General features: G+C 41.2%; 1 protein-coding gene across 1 annotated transcript in view; it reads right to left on the bottom strand.

Moving 5' to 3' along the window:
• Nucleotides 1–4,597: 4,597 nt before the first annotated feature.
• Nucleotides 4,598–20,998, bottom strand: part of PDGFD (platelet derived growth factor D) — a 144,259-nt gene continuing 127,858 nt past the window's right edge. Inside the window, exons 6-7 of the mRNA XM_010562116.1 lie at nucleotides 18,524–18,738; nucleotides 4,598–4,732 (exon numbers count right to left, since the gene is read on the bottom strand). Of these exons, the coding sequence (XP_010560418.1) occupies nucleotides 4,598–4,732; nucleotides 18,524–18,738 (350 nt within the window). The remainder of the gene's footprint in view (nucleotides 4,733–18,523; nucleotides 18,739–20,998) is intronic.

Below are 20,998 nucleotides of genomic sequence, written 5' to 3'. Positions count from 1 at the left end.
ATTTATAAAAGCTTTCACTCATGTGAGCACAAGGACAAACTGATAATGTTAGCTAGCCATTAGTTATATAGGCACATAGCAATGCCAGATGGGAGGAGCTTTATGCCATCCTTGAATACTTAGCAATTGCTGAGCTGCTGTCTACACAGGGTATACAGTGCATGTCTGAAGAGCAAAAAATTTCTCCTCCACCCATTAAGTATGTCCTTGTTCACTGCACACAAGAGAACCACTTCTTTTGTTAGGAAATGTCTCTTCTGACTGCCTTTTTGAGGGGAAAAAAAAAAAAGATATGTAAATTCTTTGAGTAACAAGGACCAAACCAAAGGCGGCAAATAAGCTCATCTGAACAGCTGACAGTTCCAGGTTGGTGGCACTACTGTACAAAGCAAGGTGCACATGCATGAGGACAGGCTGCAAAGCTGGGTCACCAGACTGTATGCTATCTGTATTTCCCTTATCAGACAGGGCATCTAGCTAGTGAAGAATTAATTTGGCAAAAATTTCATGACCTTATTCAGTCCAAGATCCAGTGAAGGCCTAAGGCAGCTTTAGCTTAAGCTTAACAGAAGAACCTTAAACTGAAAGTTAAGTTATCAGAGCTATGAAAGTTATGTTCCAGATGCAACACAACAAAATTTGCTTCTGCCAAAGCAGGGGGAAATGCCTGAACTCACAGGCGTAGATTAAATTTCCCCATCTTGAGAGGCTTTATGTTCCTCCATCTGCCCTGCGCACAGCAATTGGATGCTTAGCTCTGTCCTGGTTCAGGTGAGATGTGGAGCTTCAGCAGGAGCTTCCTTTGCCAGTAAGGAGCAACTTCAGTAGGGCAAGTGAAGACATCTCTGCTGGAGCCATGCCAAACCTACGGGGGCTGAGACCACCACTGAGTCTGGGAGAGTGCCCTAATCTGGCTATCCAAAATCCTGTGCTGCTGTCACACTGCTACTGCTTTACAAGGAAGCTGTCAGCTCTTCCAGCTTGGGGGTTCAAAGTCGATTATCCCAAAATTGCACTCTGGTACTTCCCCGATGCTCCTGTGAATGACTGCCAAAATTCACCAGGAGACCTAGCACGCATGGTATCATAGTGTGGAAATGTCTTCCAGTAAATCAGGGGTTTTAGTTCATCTGAATTCTGAATAATCACTCAGCATATCTTCTTTCAAAAGCAGTATTTATTTTTTCATCAAGATAAGACACATTACATACTGGATAAAGTAAAAAATACTGCTAGGAAAGCTGCATTTAACTGAGATAACAACAACAAAAAAATATAGATTGCACTTGAGAAAGTAGGCTCTATCCCAGAAGAATACAGTAAATAAAAAGCTAGTGAGCAGTTTGAAATTAGGAATCTTTCTGAATTTCCTTTGAAAATGTATTTATTTTGGGAGGTTCCAATTCCACCAATAAAAATGAATCAGATTAGGTTTTTTTAATAGCTTTGCTTTTTAAATTAAAATAGTATGTAAACAACATAATAATTATTACATAGACAAAAGAGACAGTAAAGGTATGGAAAAACATCTCTGCATTTTCTGCTAATAAATAGAAAGGAAAAGTTTTGCTGGTATTTGGTCTCACCAGGGTCATTGCAGCATGGGGCTTGGGATTTGGGGAGTTTTTCTTAGTTCACATGTATGTTATCATCCCCACACTGCAACATAAAGCCCACCCTTGACTCTCCTGCACTGGCCAGGAGCATGGTATCTGTATGGCAGATGGCATCATGAAGCAGTGGTTGGTTCCATTCATTATTAAGTGTCCCAGGAGTAATGCTTTAAGTTTTGTGACAAGTTTAGCCTGTATTTAAGAAAGTGAACCCAACATTAAGCAAGAGGGTAATCCCTGTTATACCACTTTACAGCTGAATTTTTCTGCTGGACCCTGGCAGCCACTGCTACCTCTATCTAATTCAGTTAGTTAAACTACTAGCTGTTCAGTCTTTAAAATAAGTATTCATATCATCCACCTTTGTGTATCTCACTTAGATGCCCAGATCAGATTTCTGATGTCTCTATATAGTCAAAAGAGAGAAAGAAAAGTTCCCACATTGGCCAATTTCAACCTAGGGGCTAAGGCACACTTTGGAAGAGCCTCTCTCACCCAATTGCCTTTAGCAGTAACTCAGGCTTCCACACAAGGCTGGATCCCCCAAATTAGGAGATGTAAATACCCCTCCCAACACAGGGCTGGACTGGACTGGAAACTGGACCAGCAGGCAGAGGTGAGTGGGAGGCACCAGGCACAGTGGATGCTTGGTGCACATTTTCCCCTGGGGGGGTGGGAATTAAAGGACCACTTAAAGCACGAAGCCATATGAAACTGATGGTTCCTACAACCAATGCTAACTATGAGGCCAGAGTGCTTAGGCATCATTTGGGCATAATTCAGTCAGGAATATACACTGGAGTGCACTGTTTCAAAAACAATCAATACTGCCAAGGTCTCGCATGCAAATTTCTTCCAAAATTAGCTAAAAATTATGGAAGGGCTAGATCAATCTTGTTATTAAGCTAGAAACAGAAAAAGAATGAAGTCTTCTTTAAAGACTCCTGAACTACGAAACAAAGCTGGCAATCTTTGGTTACAGTGCTGTTCTTTTAATGTGAATTGCTTTGAAAAATGATGAATCACTTCCCAAGTCAGCATTCAGGAGCATTTTTAAATAGACATCTGGGAGCCAGAGAGGAAAAATTAATATAAATAATAAAAAACCCACACTTTTTGAATCTCAAAGCTTGAAGTACAGGAAAGAAAGTAACACAACATTTCTAAGGGCTGTTTCAGTAAAGTTTTGCTAAAATTATAAGAACATTTATAAAATACTTGAGCTGATAAAAAGGATAAGTCAGAACATTAGGGCGCTTTTTTAACAAAACTGTAGATTGCTAAAACATACTGGCTTGAAGGCTCTGAATACTATATGATAGCACATGCCAGTTTCCACTAATTATAACACACTATTGTCAAACTACTTTACTCTTTCAGAGACAGAAACACAATAGGCAACACATACAAGATGAATTGATGCAGCTGCTATTAAATATAAAACCTTAGCCATTAAACGTGCCGCCCCATTCCCTCTGTTACATTCATGATCAAAACTCCAATTCTTTGCCAGACTTAAGTGTGCCTGTATTTTACACTTTTGGAGCAGCATTTAAAAACCTTTAAAGCTAGTTTGGAAGGATTTTATTTTTCCTTTTTTTCATCTAGAGCACTTTCATAATATTTTAAAAGGCATAGGAAGCTATGCTATAGCTTTTAAAGTGCTTATTTTATTATGAGATGGTGTTTAATAATAATCTTCTGGAAGTTAATAAATGATGCACATTTTCTATGACAGACAGACATTGCTTAATGAGTTAATATGCCTCAGCAAAATGCAATCAAAAGGAAATTCACTGTCAACAGTTTAACCATAGCAATACACAGAGCTGAAATGAGACAACTAACCTCAGATAACTAAGATTAATGCATATATGACAAAGTTCTAATAATCCATATTTAAAACGAACAAACAAACGAACAAACAAACCAACCCCAAAGCAAATAATGATAATTAAATCTCAAGCACAGTTTTGTTTCCAATAACACAACTGCAAAACAAATCAATATTTTCAACAAACAAGTGCCCTATCTTCATTGCCTGCGTGGGGAAACATGGCACTCCTCAAACTGCAGTGAGGAGGATACAAGGGGTGGACTGTCTCTCCCTTTTCTTCTAGAGGGGGCTCCTCCTGGGCAACTGTTGGCAGCTCTGGGCAAGGGGCAGGACTTCAGCCCAGGTAGGTAGAGACCAGAATCAACCCCAGCCCACAGGGATTTACGTGGGGACCTAGCAGGAGCCCCCTCTAGCAGAAGCACCTGGGTGATGGCTCCCATGGAGTCACCGTGGCAAAAGTACCAGCCTCCACACCCCCCTACCACCACCAGTGTCCCAGCTTATGCAAAGCATCTACTAATTTCAGCACACAATCTGCTTGAGTACAAACAGTGAGATTTGACTTTATTGGTGTGTTATTTCATCATTACATCTCACTGTATTGGGCTGGAACGCTGGGAAGTTCCCTCTTGGAGCGGGACAAACCATTTTACACTCATACAGGCTCAAATTCTTTCTTCATTTGTACCCACAAAACCCTACTGACTGTCAAGAGAGCGGAGCAGGTAGAAATGGCAGCAGAATTTGAGTGTAGGAACTGGTGAGTGAGAAACAGAAACACAATGCTATTTCATTGCCAGCTACCACAAATACGTACACAACTGGTGTTTAATTTCAGTGGGCATTGTGTGCCTAAGGACTACAAGTGAGCTTTGAAAATCTTAACTCTCAGAATCTAGCTACAGATAACCATAATTCTATATTCTTGGATGCCGATACATAAATCTATGATATACTTGTTTAGCTGCCATGGCACTAATCAGCACAGCTATGCTGAAACACAGCGATCATTTTTGCTAATTGCAAAGGCAGGCTAGTAGCAAAGTTCAAATGATTAGTGAGCAAAGGTCCGCAGAGCAATCCTGCTTAAAAGTAAACGTCTGGTAAGCTGCAATTAGTGTGTCTTGTTTTTTCCTTTTTTTTTTTTTTATCGGGGTGGTCTTGAACTGCAGATACAATCACAACGCTCATGGTGATCCAGCTGTATATCTACTAAGGCCATGTTGTTCCTGGTTCTGCCTTTTCTTCTGGTATGCCCAGCCTCAGGGACGAATTTCAGCACCTGGGAGGATCAATAGAAATGCATTGATTAGAAAACACTGTTAGAGATTTGAGGAGAGTGTTGGGACCCTGAGGGCACAAACAGCCCTTAATGGCCCTGACCAGCATTAATTTGGACACATTTTTGTTTTACTTCCAGCTTTTTCTTTCCACTCTGTGACATCCTGCTGTACTGTTTGTCCTGGAGCTTTGACAGATTGGATTATTTCCTACATCAGGTATCTTTATATCGTGCAGTTCCCTAACCATGTCCAGCGTTGCTCTTTTGCATGCAAATTATCAAGCATGTTTCCTTTGGCTCATCTTTGCAGTCCCATACATATTTGAATTGCTCTGCCCCTTCTCTCACTTGTATAATATTTCTGCTCTAAAGAACAAGGAACATTTTTTTATGCAATTTGAAATTTCTGAAGCACATATCATTAGAATTGGTCCAAAAATGAAATGCCTGTGGGAGGCAGAAGGAGATGAATGGAGCTTGTGCAAAATATGTGCCGGATCCTATTGAGTTTCTCTGGAATCTGACTTCTGTTGGCTTATCTTAAAAATCTCTCCTTCAATTTAAATAATTTCTTAAGAATTTACTGTGAATAATGTGAAACAAACAAACAAACAATTATTTCCTAGGGAAATATACATCATATAGGATGCTTCTGAAAAAATTCTGTCGAGGCAAGATAACCCCAAACCTCCTAAAAAGGAGTGTTGAAGGTTATAAAGGAGATGAAAATGAGGCAACAAACATAAGTTGCAACAAAAGAAATCCTATTTGGGTATATGGAAGAAAATACTGAGAGTGGTTAAACACTGGAGCAGGTTGCCCAGAGAGGTTGCAGAAACCTTGAAGATAGTCAAAATTAACAGGACAAGGCCCTGAGCAACCTCACCTAACTTCAAAATTCTCCCTGCTTTGAATGGGAGATTGGGCTAGATGACCCCCAGAGCTGCCTTCTAACCCATATTATTATATGAATCTATGATTCCCTGAAAATGGTCTGTGGATATGTGGAAACAGCCATAATGTTGCATCCTATCTAAACTTCTGTGATAGTGTAAGTATGTAAACCATGGACTGGAAAATGCTGAGGAGGATGGTGGGTTGCAGGGGCATGCTTTGCAAGCCCACCACTGGAGGGTGAGTTGCTGTGTAAGAGCTCATATTCCCACTAGCATGGTGGTGCAGGTTGAGGGGGAGAAATCTGTTTTGTTTCATTAGTTTGCTGTTGATGGGCATCCAGTAGTTTAACAAAAGAGATATTAATTTCCAATTTCTGCCCTGAAGCTCAAATACTAGTTTGGATTAGGTACAACATATGAGTTAAGACTAAGAACACTTTAACTCTCCTACATTTTTCTTTCCAAATCTCACAGTGCATTGCACAGAAAGATATGCATCATTGTCAAACTTGTATAGACAGAGAATCTGAAACTGATTTGCTCAAGGATCTGCAACACATCAGTAGAAAAAGTACCAGCAGCATTATATGGTCCTTTCCCTTTTGAAATCACGTATTTACTGATGGGGAGCAGGACATGGAGAAAGAAAGGCTGCAGTCCACAGCTGGTGGTAGGCAGGTGGGCCAGTTCTGCTCTCTGTGGCCTCAAGCACTTGAGTCCAGAAACCATGCACCAGTACGGTACTAAAACTAACACATCTTATGTCTTGGCAGACTATTGTGACTCATGCTAGCTTGGCAAAATGACTGCTAGTTCAGCTATATTTGTCTTGCTTGTTCAAAAAATAGAGAGAAGTCTGTCTTGTGTATAACCTGCTAAAGCCACTGGTCAAGTGGGAAGTGGGACCTAAACATCTTTAGTGTCAAAGCCACAGAAATACCCACACTTCTGCCCTGAATAACAGGTCTCCTAACTAACACATCATACTGTTACTCAATTAATAAACCTCTTTTTTTTACAAAGTACTTTCTGTACTTTGACATCACAACACCATACAAGAATTGAGATGGTCTTGGGAAGGAGAAGGAATAAGCAGCTACATACCAGATCAACAAAGTACTAGCAATTTCAACAGAATTAGAAAGTCCCAAAAAGTAAGTGTGAATGACTTGCCAAAGGTTAACCATAGATGCTGTGCAGAGCAGGTGGAGAAGGGCAGGCAGGTGAGCAGCCTTCATTTGTTCTCTACCATTAATGCCTGGAGGGCAGGAAAGCCATGGGATGTAACAAAAGTGATAAGCACGGAACAAAATCTATATCTTGTGATAAAATTTATGTTTAACCTAAGTAATACTGAGAGGAAGGACTGTGCCTAAGCAAGGTGCAGACATGCTGCTTTAATATGTTGGAAATATATAATTACTTTTCTCTGTTAGAAATGCAGAGATGTCATTTTATTTTTTTTTTTAAGCAAAAAAAATTATAATGGTTTTGAATTGATTTGAATTTGAATTGAAGTGGACTGCTTCAATATATGCAATAAATCCTGATGGACACCAGGACAATTCACTGTACCACACTCATCCAAAACACAGGGGAACTGAACCTAATCAGGTTGCTGCGATTATTACAGAGCTGAAAATAGACCGCACCTTCAAAGATGCTTTCTTTAAGAAAACATACTTTTAAAATCAAGTACAGCTGCTGATGCTGAACCTATGATAAAGTTTTTTATTTAAAGAAGTCTTTCATCAAAATCTGACAAATTCACATGATTGGCACTTTGCAAGATCATGGGTAGGTAGATCTGCTTTTTTCAACTGAGAGCAAATGAAAGTATGCAACAGGATGAGAGCAAAGATGTGGGCTGTATTTAAGCTAACAGACCTCCTGACAGCTTGGGGTTTTTCCCTGTGTTTTATATTAAGAAACATGAGCACAGTATACGGGCTTTGCTGATAAGAGTAGAAAAATGAATTGGCAGGCACTTCCCCAGACGAGACAGGAAAGCAGTGTTTGAACACAGCTGAAATTATAGAATCAGAGAGTCATAGAAACTTTTAGGTTGGAAAAGAACTTTAAGATCATCGAGTCCAACCATAAACCTAACACTGCCAAGTCTACCACTAAACCATGTCTGTAAGTGCCACACCTACACATCTTTTAAATCCCTTCAGGGATGGTGACTCAACCACTTCCCCCGGCTTGACAACCCCTTCAGTGAAGAAATTTTTTCTTAACATCCAAGCTAAACCTCCCCTGGTGCAACTTGAGGCCATCTCCTCTTGTCCTACTGCTTGTTACTTGGGAGAAGAGACTGACTCCCACCTTGCTACAACCTCCTTTCAGGTAGTTGTAGAGAGCGATAAGGTCTCCCCTCAGCCTCCTTTTCTCCAGGCTAAACAGCCCCAGTCCCCTCAGCCGCTCCTCATAAGACTTGTGCTCCAGGCCCCTCACCAGCTTGGTCACCCTTCTCTGGACATGTTCCAGCACCTCCATGTCTTTCATGTAGTGAGGGGCCCAAAACTGAACACAGGACTCGAGGTGCGGCCTCACCAGTGCCGAACACGGGGGAACAATCACCTCCCTGCTCCTGCTGGCCACGCTATTTCTGATACAGGCCAGGATGCTGTTGGCCTTCTTGGCCAACTGGCAACACTGTCGGCTCATATACTCAGCCAGCTGTCGACCAACACCCCCAGGTCTTTTTCCGCCATGCAGCTTTCCAGCCACTCTTCCCCAAGCCTGTAGCGCTGCGTGGGGTTGTTGTGACCCAAGTGCAGGACCCAGCACTTGGCCTTGTTGAACCTCATACAATTGGTCTCAGCCCATTGATCCAGCCTGTCCAAATCCCTCCGTAGGACTGCTTTAACAGCTGATCTCGGAACTGATGTTCAAAGCTCTCCATCTAGCTTCATCTAATAGTTTTAGTTTCAGCTAAATACAAGGGAATTGAAAAGAATCAGGAAGTAAGGCCATTTCTAGTGACCACAGTAGTTGAAAGAAAACCCTTTATTCTGAAAAAGCTGCTGTTTATTCATTACATGGTCAGGTCCTTAAAGGTGAGGAACCACTGAATTAATGAAAACAGTTCAAAGAAATTTTGTTCAGGACACTTTATTGCTCTTTTTTTGATGGGATCAAGAGCTGTAAGAAAATATGGATGTGAGGAAGGTCTGGAATGCTCAGAAGGTTTGTTTTGTGTGGGCAAAAAACAATAACTTTGCAGTTTTCAAATTAAAGGAGCAACGTCTGTCACTACTAATCAAAATGTGGTGCCTCATCAGTTCAGATCATTGCCTCACAAAGAGCATATAACTACAGCCATATCCCCCTCATCAAACACTGAGTTAATTATGGTCATAAACCTATTAAAGCAACAACAACAAAAAAATCAAGACAGATGACTTAGCTTCTGAGCTGGATTTGGTGTTTCTAGGTAATACAAAAAAGGGTATCAGGGCCTTGTAGCATTTCTTGTGCAGATAGCTCCATAGGAGCACACCAATATGCTGGATGGCATCTTACTTTGTAGATAATGTCTGAGCATCTGAGAGGTTTCAAGGTGAGGTGACTGTGGCCACTGCATAGCTTTACTTTGGGGGCAGTGGTGAAGGAAATCTAAAGAAAATGATTACACGTGTTTCCCTGTCAGGAACCTTGCTTATTGATCATGCATTGAATTTATATGTTAGCTTTTGAAGGACTCTTTAAATGAGAGAGCAAAGCTATCACAAAAAAACAGTATCTGGAAGCTGAAGCCAGAAAACCTCAAACTGGAATTAGGGCACACTTGTTTAAGTCAGGCCAACTCATCACCTGGACACAGGTTTCCAGCCTGTTTGAAGACATCAGAAAATAGCTACCTTTCCAGAAGGTATACAGTACAAGTTTGGGTCTTGCTTTGGGAGGAACAGGGTGCTCTCCAATGGCCTGTGAAGGACAGGAAGTCAGGGCTGATGGTCTGGCAGCCCCTCTAATTTCAGCAGATCAGTAAGAGAACTTCGTGATCAGAGGCTGAGGAGAAAAAAGCAGTATTGACTGCTAGGGAAAAGACCCATCTGGAGATAACCTGTTCCCCCTGACCCATACCCAGCATTTCTCCAGTAGAAGCAGCAACAAAGAGGTGACTCCAGAGAACGATTCACCTGAAACACCCACCTCTGGTGGGGCTAGCTCTGATAACTAGGAAAGGAGCCCAAAGGCTGGACTTGCAGCTTTAGATGGGTAGAGCCAGATGAGGTGAGTCACTCCCTCCAGCATTCACTGATGGTCCTAGCCATGTATCATTTACCTTTGAAGTCAGGCAACATTTAGCCATGACAGTCCATGATGGCTGATTTCTGTTTTAATAAAAAGCAAAGAGTAATAGGAAACCTAGTGAACACTTCTGAAAAATAGTTAAAAAAAGGGGTATCCAGTTGCTTATAGCCATTTTTTACCTATTATCATTTACTTTATTTATTAGAAGAAACAATAACCTGTATGAGAAGACCAGGTTTAAGACCATCTAAGAAAACTGAAGGTGCGCAAGTCCATGGGACCTGATGAGATGTATCCATGAGTCTCGAGGGAACTGGTGGATGAAGCCACTATCCATCAGATCTGAGAAGCTGTGGCAGTCCAGGAAGTTCCTACTGACTAGAAAAGGGGAAACATAACCCCTGTTTTTAAAAAGTGAAAAAAGGAAGACCTGGGGAACTACAGGCCAGACAGTCTCACCTCTGTGCCCAGCAAGATCATGGAGCAGATCCTTCTGGAAACTATACTAAGGCACATGGAAAATAAGGAGGTGATTGGTGACAGCCAACATGACTTCACTAAGGGCAAATTGTGCCTGACAAATTTGGTGGTCTTTTACGACACGGTTACAGTGTTGGTGGATAAGGAAAGAGCAACGGACATCATCTACCTGGACTTGTGCAAAGCTTTTGACACTGTCCTGCACAACATCCTTGTCTCTAAACTGGAGAGACATGGATTTCATGGATGGACCACTCAGTGGATAAGGAATTGGCTGGATGGTCGCGCTCAAAGAGTTGCAGTCAATGGCTCGATGGCCAAGTGGAGTCCAGTGACGAGTGGCATTCCTCAGGGGTTGGTATTGGGACCAGCACTGTTCAACATCTTTGTTGGCGACAAAGGGATTGAGTGCACCCTCAGCAAGTTTGTTGAGGACACCAAGCTGTGTGGTGTGGTCGACATGCTGGAGGGAAGGGATGCCATCCAGAGGGACCTTGACAGGCTTGAGGGGTAGGCCCATGCGAATCTCATGAAGTTCAACAAGACCAAGTGCAAGGTCCTGCACATGGGTCGGGGCAATCCCAAGCACAAATACAGGCTGGGTGATGAGTGGACTGAGAGCAGCCCTGAGGAGAAGGACTTGGGGGTATTAGTGGATGAAAAACTGAGTATGAGCCAGCAATGTGCGCTTGCAGCCCAGAAAGCCAACCAGATCCTGGGCCACATCAAAAGAAGTGTGACCAGCAGGTCGAGGGAGGTGATTCTGCCCCTCCACTCCACTCTCATGAGACCCCACCTGCAGTACTGTGTTCAGCTCTGGGGCCCCCAACATAAGAAGGACATGGACCTGTTGGAGTGAGTCCAGAGGAGGGCCACGAAGATGATCAGAGGGCTGGAGCACCTCTCCTGTGAAGACAGGCTGAGAGAGTTGGGGTTGTTCAGCCTGGAGAAGAGAAGGCTCTGGGGAGACCTTCCTTATAGCAGCCTTCCAGTACCTAAAGGGGGCCTACAAGAAAGCTGGAGAGGGACTTTTTAAAAGGGCATGTAGTGACAGGGCAAGGGGTAATGGTTTGAAACTGAAAGAGGGTAGATTTAGATTAGATGTGAGGAAGAAGTTCTTCACCGTGAGGGAGGTGAGACACTGGAACAGGTTGCCCAGAGAGGCTGTGGATGCCCCATCCCCGGAAGTGTTCAAGGCCAGGTTGGATCGGGCTTCGAGCAACCTGGTCTAGTGGAAGGTGTCCCTGCCCATGGCAGGGTGGTTGGAACTGCACAGTCTTTAAGGTCCCTTCCAACCCAAACAGTCTATGATTCTATAAACATTCTTTGTTAAATTCTTGAGCGGTAGTTTGAACACCAATAGAAATCTGAAGCTTCACTCCAAAATAATCTCTTTGGTTTTTTTTCCTCATTAGCTTAAGTCCACAGATAATCAATAACATGACTATGGCTTACCAAACATCTGGTTAGCTTCATATTCCAGTGACAGAGGATGCAGAGCAACTCTAGATGCTATTTTAGATAGTGAAATTTGCACTTTGCAGAACTTATTTTAAAATCCTGCTATGCAGCATTATCTAATCTCCTGCTCATCTAAAAATACCATCATTCTAGCATGCAAACCAAATTATATTTGTCTGAGATTCATGAAAGAGGAAGCATCGTAAGTGCAAAACATTCAACACAGATCCAAGTTCTGATACAGATGAAAAATCTTACTCTGCAATTTTTGGAAGTTATCATCTAATCCAAAGGTCACACACAGTTTAGCTGTGCTCTGAGCATAAGAAACCAAGCACTATGGGAAGGTGGTTCATAATTTTGCATAAGGACCCTTATTCTTGTAGGAAAATAGCGTAAAATAATGACACAGACCCAAAGCTACATTCTTTCTTACTAGTGGTAATTATAGGTTATCAGGAACCAGAAAAAAGAGTTTGTTTGCTGATCAGTGGTAGCATTCAAACTAAGGTATTTAATGTAGATGGGATTATTGATTCTATTTTTCTATTTGTATGAATAAGGAACACCTGGGTTTAACACAACAAACATGGGAAAAAATTCTAATTGGCTTAAAACTCAGGCATCTGAAACAGTCACTAAAGCTACAGTGTTTTTGACATAGGTGACATTAACAAGACCCTCACTTTGGGTGATCTTGTAATGCATTATGGCTCCAGCTATTGCTTTTTCACTGACCAAATACAGGTGTTCCCCCCTCCCAAACTCCCTCTCTGCCCAGACATGTCCCAGGATGTCTCACTTGCTTAACTTCCAGATGTCATCCCAAGAACTTTCATTTTCACCTAGTAAAAAATGAACCTTTTTTCCCTCACTGCACCTCCATGCTCTCTCTGCTCATCCTGTGACCTAGCAGTCATATCTGACTCATTCTGTTTCCTTGTACTTGCATTCCAAATAAATCCCATTGCTGCTTCTTGTATAATATTTCTATGCATTAACTCTTTTGCCAGGTTAATTCTGTGCCTTTATTGCCATCACAACCTTTTATCTCCTTTATACATGTACTATCAAGTCCAGGACATACATCAATCAGACCATATTCCTTGCATACTGGTTTGATGATACTAGCTCTTTTTAATTCCTTAGCAAATTTCTTTTGTTGTATCAGCAGCATTTGTATAATTTTTGTCCGGTTATCTTATGTTTCTCTGTGTAAAGACAGGGTAAGAATTATTATCTGCTCTCTCAAGTGCCTCCTTAAGGTTTGCTTCTCATTTCTCTGAAAAACAGAAAGAGAAAAAAAGCCCCCATAATACCAGTGCAAAGACTTAGTATTGTGTAGGTACTTTGAGGTGCCTGCTACCTCTCTCAGGGCAGCGAGAGGCTATGAAGTAGCCATCCTAACACTGATCTAAACCCTGTCATTGAGAACTAATTGCATATATGTCCTGTGAAGGCACCAGACAAGCTCCAGTCATATGAAACTTGAATGGAGGTATAACACTTCACAGAGGGGGAGATGGGGGTGGGCGGGGGGGCAGGCAGGGAAGCACCATATAGACAATGAAAAATGCATAAGTCTTTACAGAAAAGACAAGTAGGTAAAAGATGCAATCAGCTCTCACCACTTCACTTTTTTCCTTACATGCCTTTTATCTGTGTTGCTCAGCACTGTGTTCGTGGAGGTTTATACACTCTGACAAATTCTGGTTGCTACCTTACGAGCATTTACTCCTCACGGAAACTCATTTCACATCTCATCAGTTACAGCAATGAGATGGGGAAACTGATTTCTTGTTTCTCTGAGGTATGTGCATGCTGGGTGGATGGCACAGCCGCAGCCCAAGCTAAAATGAGTCCTGGCCTGAGTTCCCCCACACCTCCTCTGGGCTGGGTGATCTCCAGGATTAGTGCTCTCTTTAAAGAGCAGCTCCAGGCATTTCCAAAGAAATGCACTGAAATGGAAAACATGCTTTCATTTCAGCTCCTCTTTAGCAAGTTAGACAGCAGTAGATGTGAGCGTTTGATTAAGGCGTGTTGCATCCATTTCCATGTATTGCTTTGTCTTTCCCTTTCACGGAGCCCTGCGACATAACTCAGTATCACTTATAGTAGACTATGCCTGAGAGATGATTTGAGACACTGCCAGCACTTGGCCTGTTTGGTTTGCAGGGTTCATGACACTATGTGGTAAGTCATGAGTATTTGTCTATGAACTCTGGTCTTAAGCAAACCCAGAAGCCATGGAAAACCACAGAGCATCACAAGACTCCTGCAAAAAAACCCCACCCATAAAACTATCTGTTTGCTCAAATTACGAATCTATTTACTTCTGGAAACTGCTAAGTATTTTGGTAAAGTTATGGCAAACTTCCAGGTTATAAAAAAGACCTGAGATCTCATTATTAGCATTTCCTAGGGCAATAAAGAAAAAGATATCCCTTACCGTGGCATTCTCATTTTCTTATTTTCCCTGCTGTTGCATTACTTCTTACAATTGGATGTGATAGGAAAGCGCTGTACAGCCTGTCAGGGAACTGGAGCAGCACTCACAGCTCGGTGAAATTAAAGGCTACACGTGATAGCTATTAGTCCTGCGATACTAGGAAGGAGCACTTGGTGATGAGTACAGTGTGAGGCTTTGAATAGGAACTAAGGGGGAACTGAAAAACATTAAGAGCATAAGGAGAAAATAACCTTGAAATCTCTCTGGACTAGAAGCCTCTCTCTCAACAAACACTCTGGGCTTTAGTGTCCCCACAGCTGCCAGCATGCAGCTACTCCGGCACTGCAAGGCACTGGCTACAAAGCCAAAAAGGAGCCTATCACTTCTGGAAAATTTGCCTGCCTGTCTTTCTCACCCAGAAATACTGGGTTGCTCAGAAATGCCAAACAACTTTTAAGTGATTTCCAGCTGCATTTTTACTGTTGAGGACAAGCATATCCATATGCAGGACAAATAGCTCTGGTGGGTCCAAGGAGCTCAGCAGAAGAAGCTCCAGGATATCTGTTAGGCAAAGTCAGCCTGGTTAGAGAAGTGGTCTGGGGCCTGCAGGATTCAGTTTCAGCTGCTACAAGCACCTTCTTTGCTCCACTACCTTATACTTCCTTCTGGTGTCTTTTGCAAGTAAATCAAAGTAATTGAGACTTGTGTTTGAATCTGGCCTATGTTCTCCTGCAGCAGAGGTGGAGATTTTTAACCAAATTAACAGCACTGAGGATTTCATAAAATGTGAAGCTCTGTCCTTCGTTATGCAACTAAAGGCTTTTTAGCCAAGGTTAGTGGGTTTCAAATTGGCTTTGAAAAGAGTATACCAGCTCCATGGCTCTAAAACTGGCATGTTGAGAGGTACCTCCTCAGTGCCTTTACTGACAGGCATTTAAATAAAATTAGAGTTAAGTGTCGAAGGAGAATAAAGAATAAAACTGATTAGCTATGCATGGCTAATAATAATAATAAAGTGGAAAATATTTTGGACTAAAAGTAATGGACACATCTTTAGTATGTCATATGTGAATTTATCTGCATGACTGCCACTCCTATTAATGGGAGCTACTTGGCTAAATTTCTGCTCAGTGAGCTTTTAATTCATCCCTAAGGGATTACGTTTAAATTTAAATTTACAAAAGTCATTTAATGTTAAAGCTGAAACACTGTCTTAAATTCATACGGTTTTCAGAGAACAAAGAAGTAGTGAAATGAATTAGTAGTGATGTATTAGTATGAATATTGAATTTCCTGATTTTAGTCATTAATTTGGGGTGGTCATAAGTCGTGACATCCTGGTTCTGACCAATACTTGGTTAGTGTGACATTCTGCTGTCCCAGCACCAGATGCTCTCAAACACTTGACAAAAAATAAGTGCTTGATAACATGTTTATAATCAGCATTTTTTTTCTAGCTACTGTCAATAGTTGGCTTAAATTCTGACGCAGATGTGACCCAGGGTTCTTTAGTTTATATTTTACTGCTAGTTCTCTCAGAATCCTTCTGAATTATGCACTACTTGTATTTAAGGGTTGAAATTCCATATAGATTTACTGTGTAAAAAAAAAATCAAATCCCTTTTTATCATTTTAAATTAGTTCCCTTTCAATCTCTCTCTAGTTCTTTTTTTAAGGAAAAGTTTATTTAGGAAGACCTAATTTTCCTTTAGGTACTCTTCACTATTTTCTTTCTTTCACTGTGTCGTCTCTTATTCCCAGTTTTTTTCTAAATGAAATTATCCAAAACTTGTTAGCTACTTTCCTTACAAACGTTTTTGATGTGTATCTTCTCCTGTATCTCTCTTGATGTATGTTTTCTGCTTCTATATATCTTTTCTACTCCTGCCTGTATCCTTTTAACAGTCAAAACTCAGTATAAAAGTACCACACCAATTTATCCAGGCCATAATATTTGCTGTGTTATTACCTGTTCACCTCTATTCCTGCAGATGACTGTAACTTGGTTTTTTCCTATCACCACTGCACTAAATAACTGTTTTCCTGAAGTTCTTCACAGTTATTCACTACCCAACCTTTAGTCCAACTTCCACCCCTTGTTTCTCCTTCCTCTCCTCAGATACCTGTTGTTAGATGAATAAATAGTTGAGACTACTCATCCTAATGCTCACTGCTTTTCTAAACTGTATTTATTAGTTACATAGGCCTTCTGAAATCCCTCTCAGCCTTCTCTGCTGTTAAAGTATGTTATCTCCTGTGCTAGCTGTCTTTTTTGCCACCTCTCTGTTCACCTCCCTCCAGACTGATCATACATGAAATAACACTTAATCCACGTGCTGGGGGCACCTACACATAGCCACTTCCTATGTAGAAAATTGCTCATCTCTTCCACCTCTTTGACTTTATCTCTTAACCAGCTTCTACTCCATGTCTGATCTTGTCTGCTTGACTGTTCACTCTCTGAAGGAGGTGCCAGGTCTTTTAGCATTCTTGTACAATGTTGTCGTGCTATATAAATATTTATTCATACATAAGGCATTCCGAGTTCATTTTATCAGCTCATATTCATCTAGGTGTTTTATACCTATTAATTTTTTTTCCAATTAACTTTTCTACCACTGAGATAAGGCTTTCCACTCTGCAATTACCAGAGTCATCCCCTGCATCTTGTTTAAAATTAGATAAAATATTAACTATTCTCTAGTCCGAGCTGATGTGGAGTATGCTGTATTCTGCAGTTAATTGTGAGAAAAAAATCTCTTACCTTGGGAAAGAGTAACCACTCTGCTCACAGCAAGGCAAAGGTCTGACCTTCAATGGCCTTCTGCTATTGCAGCCCTAGGGTCTCCAAAGTTAATGTCTTTATGGTATGAGCCCACATCACATCCAGATTTAAAGTCCATAAGTTCATTTTCACTTGAGACTTCAGCTAAGCGGTAAATCAGGCTCTTACAAGAGATATGTGTCAGAAATTAAGTCAGCATGGCATGCAGCTACCTACTTTCAGACAATTGAAAGGATAATACCAAGTAACCTTCTTAGATATGTTCACTTTAGTGAACATTGTTCATGTCTGATTCTGAAAATACTGATTTAGAAGCAAGAATATAAAATGCTCTTTCCTTGTTTTTTTCCTCTTTAAATGTGTTCTGAATGGATTAAAAATAAATATAATGGACTTTGTTCTTATGCAGAAATTTTACCTTCCTAAAAAATTGCTGAATGGGAAAAAAACTAAGGCTGAAAGACTCAACTGCTTCCTACAGGTAATAAATCAGGAAGGGAAGAGAGTTTACAAGTGACTTAATTGTCATTTCCAAGCATGGTCATAAGTTTAAAAGATATAGCACAACACAAGAAGAAGTGCAGTCAAATGTCTCAAGGAACACATGTCTCTGTGTTACTAGAAAGAACATTTCCAGTGGTATATACATTTATGTTGTATCAGTCCTTTGCTAGGAAAAATCAGTCCAACGTAAGCTTCATTCTTGCAATAAAGTTCGCTAGGATGCTGTGGTAGCATCCACACAGAGAGGTGGCAAATGTTCTCTCCAACTTCTTCTAAATTAACTTACCCATAAATACCTGTTAACTCCCCTTTCTAACACATATATAACCTCCTTCCACTCTGCTCATTCACCACTTCCAAATGTAAATGGTTGGGCGATGCTGTGGCATTAAAGACAGTAATACACTTATTTAAAATCAGGCCTTCCTGCAGGTTGACTGTGTGGGTGTGCATCTCTCTATGGCTTGCTGCAGTCGAAGGTATGAATGCTACTCCACGAGGTACCAAGCTGGTATCTAGCATGGACGGCAAAAGCAATGCCATTATCTAAGTCGAGGCTCCACTCTAAGGCTACCTAAACCTGTCTGGAAGCCTAAGCAGATCGTTCACCTCAGGAAGAGCGGTGACCACAGGGGGCATTCACTTAAACACTCCGGTCTCTCTCAAATGGTAGCATCTTTGCCTATGACACTTCACTGTGGTCAGTGATTTTTGCCCATTGATTTTTGCACTGCAGATCCAACATGATAATCAAAACAAGCATGATAATGTAACGTGATAATGATAATATAACATGATATAGCCTTCTGATAATATAACATAATAAAACATGATCAATATAACATGATAATCAATATAAGCAGCACACATGGCTCTGAGAAAAGCCTTCAGAATCCATGTACGCAATAAATACCCAAAAGAACTACCAAAGAAAAGAAAAAGAGTGAGAATACCTCATGATATTTTTTCACTGTTTTCCCTGACATGCAAGTGCAGGACTTCCAGTTCGAAGTCCCACAGCCACAGTTTCCTCCACAGCGCTGGACAAGGAGGCAGCGGGGGAAGAAAACTACGTTTGTCAGCTTCAGTTCCTCCCTTAAATTGACAGAGTAGTTTCTCGGAGTGCAGCTGTAACGTTTCACATCATCATTCAACCTGTCCAGGTCAACTGCAATGCAAAAGAAGTTTCATTAGTAAGGTTTGAGTGGGACATTCCTCTGGTTTATACTGCTCCCCGGGCAGTCAATAACACAAAGTGATGTGACACTGGTTGGAAAGTATGTGAAGTATAGCAGTGATTTCTGAACAGATAAATAGAAACCTACCAATTTTACATCATTACAGGTGGCCATCCAGGCTCTCATCCTGCTCCCACTGACTCCCATAGCAGAGCTTACACTGACTATAAAGGTGAAAGGTAGGCTTGCAGTAAAATATTGGCCTGAAAGTTGAAGACTAGTTATTTGCTTTGTCACTATCTGTTGGATCCTTGGGTAAGAGATTCCACCTCTGCTACTCTCTTCCCTCCTCTGCTTATACCTGGCTTACTTAGATGATGACCTCTTTTTTGTTATTATGGGCTGTCCTGGTTTCAGCTGGGATAGAGTTAACTGTCTTCCTAGTAGCTGGTATGGTGCTACGTTTTGAGTTCAGTATGTGAAGAACGTTGATAACGCTGATGTTTTCAGTTGTTGCTAAGTAGTGTTTAGACTAAAGTCAAGGATTTTTCAGCTTCTCATGCCCAGCCAGTGAGAAAGCTGGAGGGGCACAAGAAGTTGGCACAGGACACAGCCAGGGCACCTGACCCAAACTGGCCAACGGTGTATTCCATACCATGGGATGTCCCATCTAGTGTAGGAACTGGGAGGTGGGGGCAGGGAATCTACGCTCAGGGACTGGCTGGGTGTCGGTCAGCGGGTGGTGAGCAATTGCACTGCGCATCATTTGTACATTCCAATCCTTTTGTTATTACTGTTGTCATTTTATGAGTGTTATCATTATCATTATTAGTTTCTTCTTTTCTGTTCTATTAAACCGTTCTTATCTCAACCCACGGGTTTTGCTTGTTTTCCTGATTTTCTCCCCCATCCCACTGCGGGGGGGGGGGAGTGAGTGAGCAGCTGTGTGGTGCTTAGTTGCTGGCTGGGGTTAAACCATGACATGGGCATAACTTCTTTTGCCTAGCTGCAGGCATACGAAAGGCGAACACTTCAAACAAGGCTCTTCCTGTGGTCAGTAGAGAAATGTCTTTGGAGAGTGATTCATCCCTTCCTCACAAGGGCATTTAGGACAGGTGGCATGATTTGCTTTCTCAAGTTGTCTATCTGTATTGTTTATGGATAGGGTCTCAATAACTCTCTTTTAGATGGAGAAATCAATCTAAGCAATATTAATTTTAGCTGGTAAATGCTACTATAATAGGCATACAAATAAATACAATTAAAACTAATGAGCTTCATTGAATGCCAGTAGTTGGTTGATGTTTAAATGCCTGGTATCTCTGAGAGATGTGTCATGTAAACAAGTAGTAAAGCCAACCATAAAAATAACTTATAGACTATTAACTGTGAGTTTAAGTGCTGTTTCTAGCTTTAGCTTGTAAAGCTAAAACAAAACAAAAATACCCTTCCATAAATACATTTTCCACAACTGTAACACAGATAAAAGTAACAAATACAATGAGTTTTATTTCTATAGAAGTTTTCTAATTACTTTTTCTGCTTTCTTCTTTTCCTTAGGATTCTGTCCAACTAAGTTTCGAAAGCTCAGTAATTCATTCAGGACTGAAGGACATGTGAACTTGTGTTGAGTTCCCACCCAAAACAGTATTTGCTGACAGAAACATCATCAGGAAAATAGGAACGGCTCAAAGGAGAACTGAGATAACAGTGTACTGTTTGTGAACATATCAGATTTTCATGGGCATGTTTAATAGCTCAACACCATCTCTGGTCCTGAGTGCACCTATACTTATGCTTTACTATAAACATGAGAAAACCCATAACAAAGACACTTCATACCCTCTGTGGCTCAGTCCTTGTCAACATCACAAAGTAAATTGTGGAAAAATCTGTGATTTGTAAATATCATGCACCTTTACATTCTGGCCTGGAGATATTCACAATGCAGATATGCAAGAGGCAAGGGTACGTAAATGTCACAAGTGCTATTATAGAAAATCATAGCAGCTCCACTTTTCTGGCAAGGTGTTATCTCAGTCAATGAGAATTTAGCAGATAAATTGTGATTTTATAGCAATTGTGATACATTTCACCATGAAATCTCAGTGGTTCTCTCCAGAGAGCTAGCATCTCTCCAAAAGAGGTATAGATCATCCTCCTGGTATAAGCACAAAATCAATGGGGCTGCTGGTATACTCATGCACTGGGAGAAAAATACACTTCTGATGTCCACAGCCAGGACTTAGA

The sequence above is a fragment of the Haliaeetus leucocephalus genome, unplaced genomic scaffold (genome assembly GCF_000737465.1).
Source record: "Haliaeetus leucocephalus isolate CR32 unplaced genomic scaffold, Haliaeetus_leucocephalus-4.0 Scaffold155, whole genome shotgun sequence".
Taxonomy (NCBI): Eukaryota; Metazoa; Chordata; class Aves; order Accipitriformes; family Accipitridae; genus Haliaeetus; species Haliaeetus leucocephalus.
Note: the sequence above shows the minus strand (reverse complement) of the source record. Positions and strands in the feature narration are given on the sequence as shown.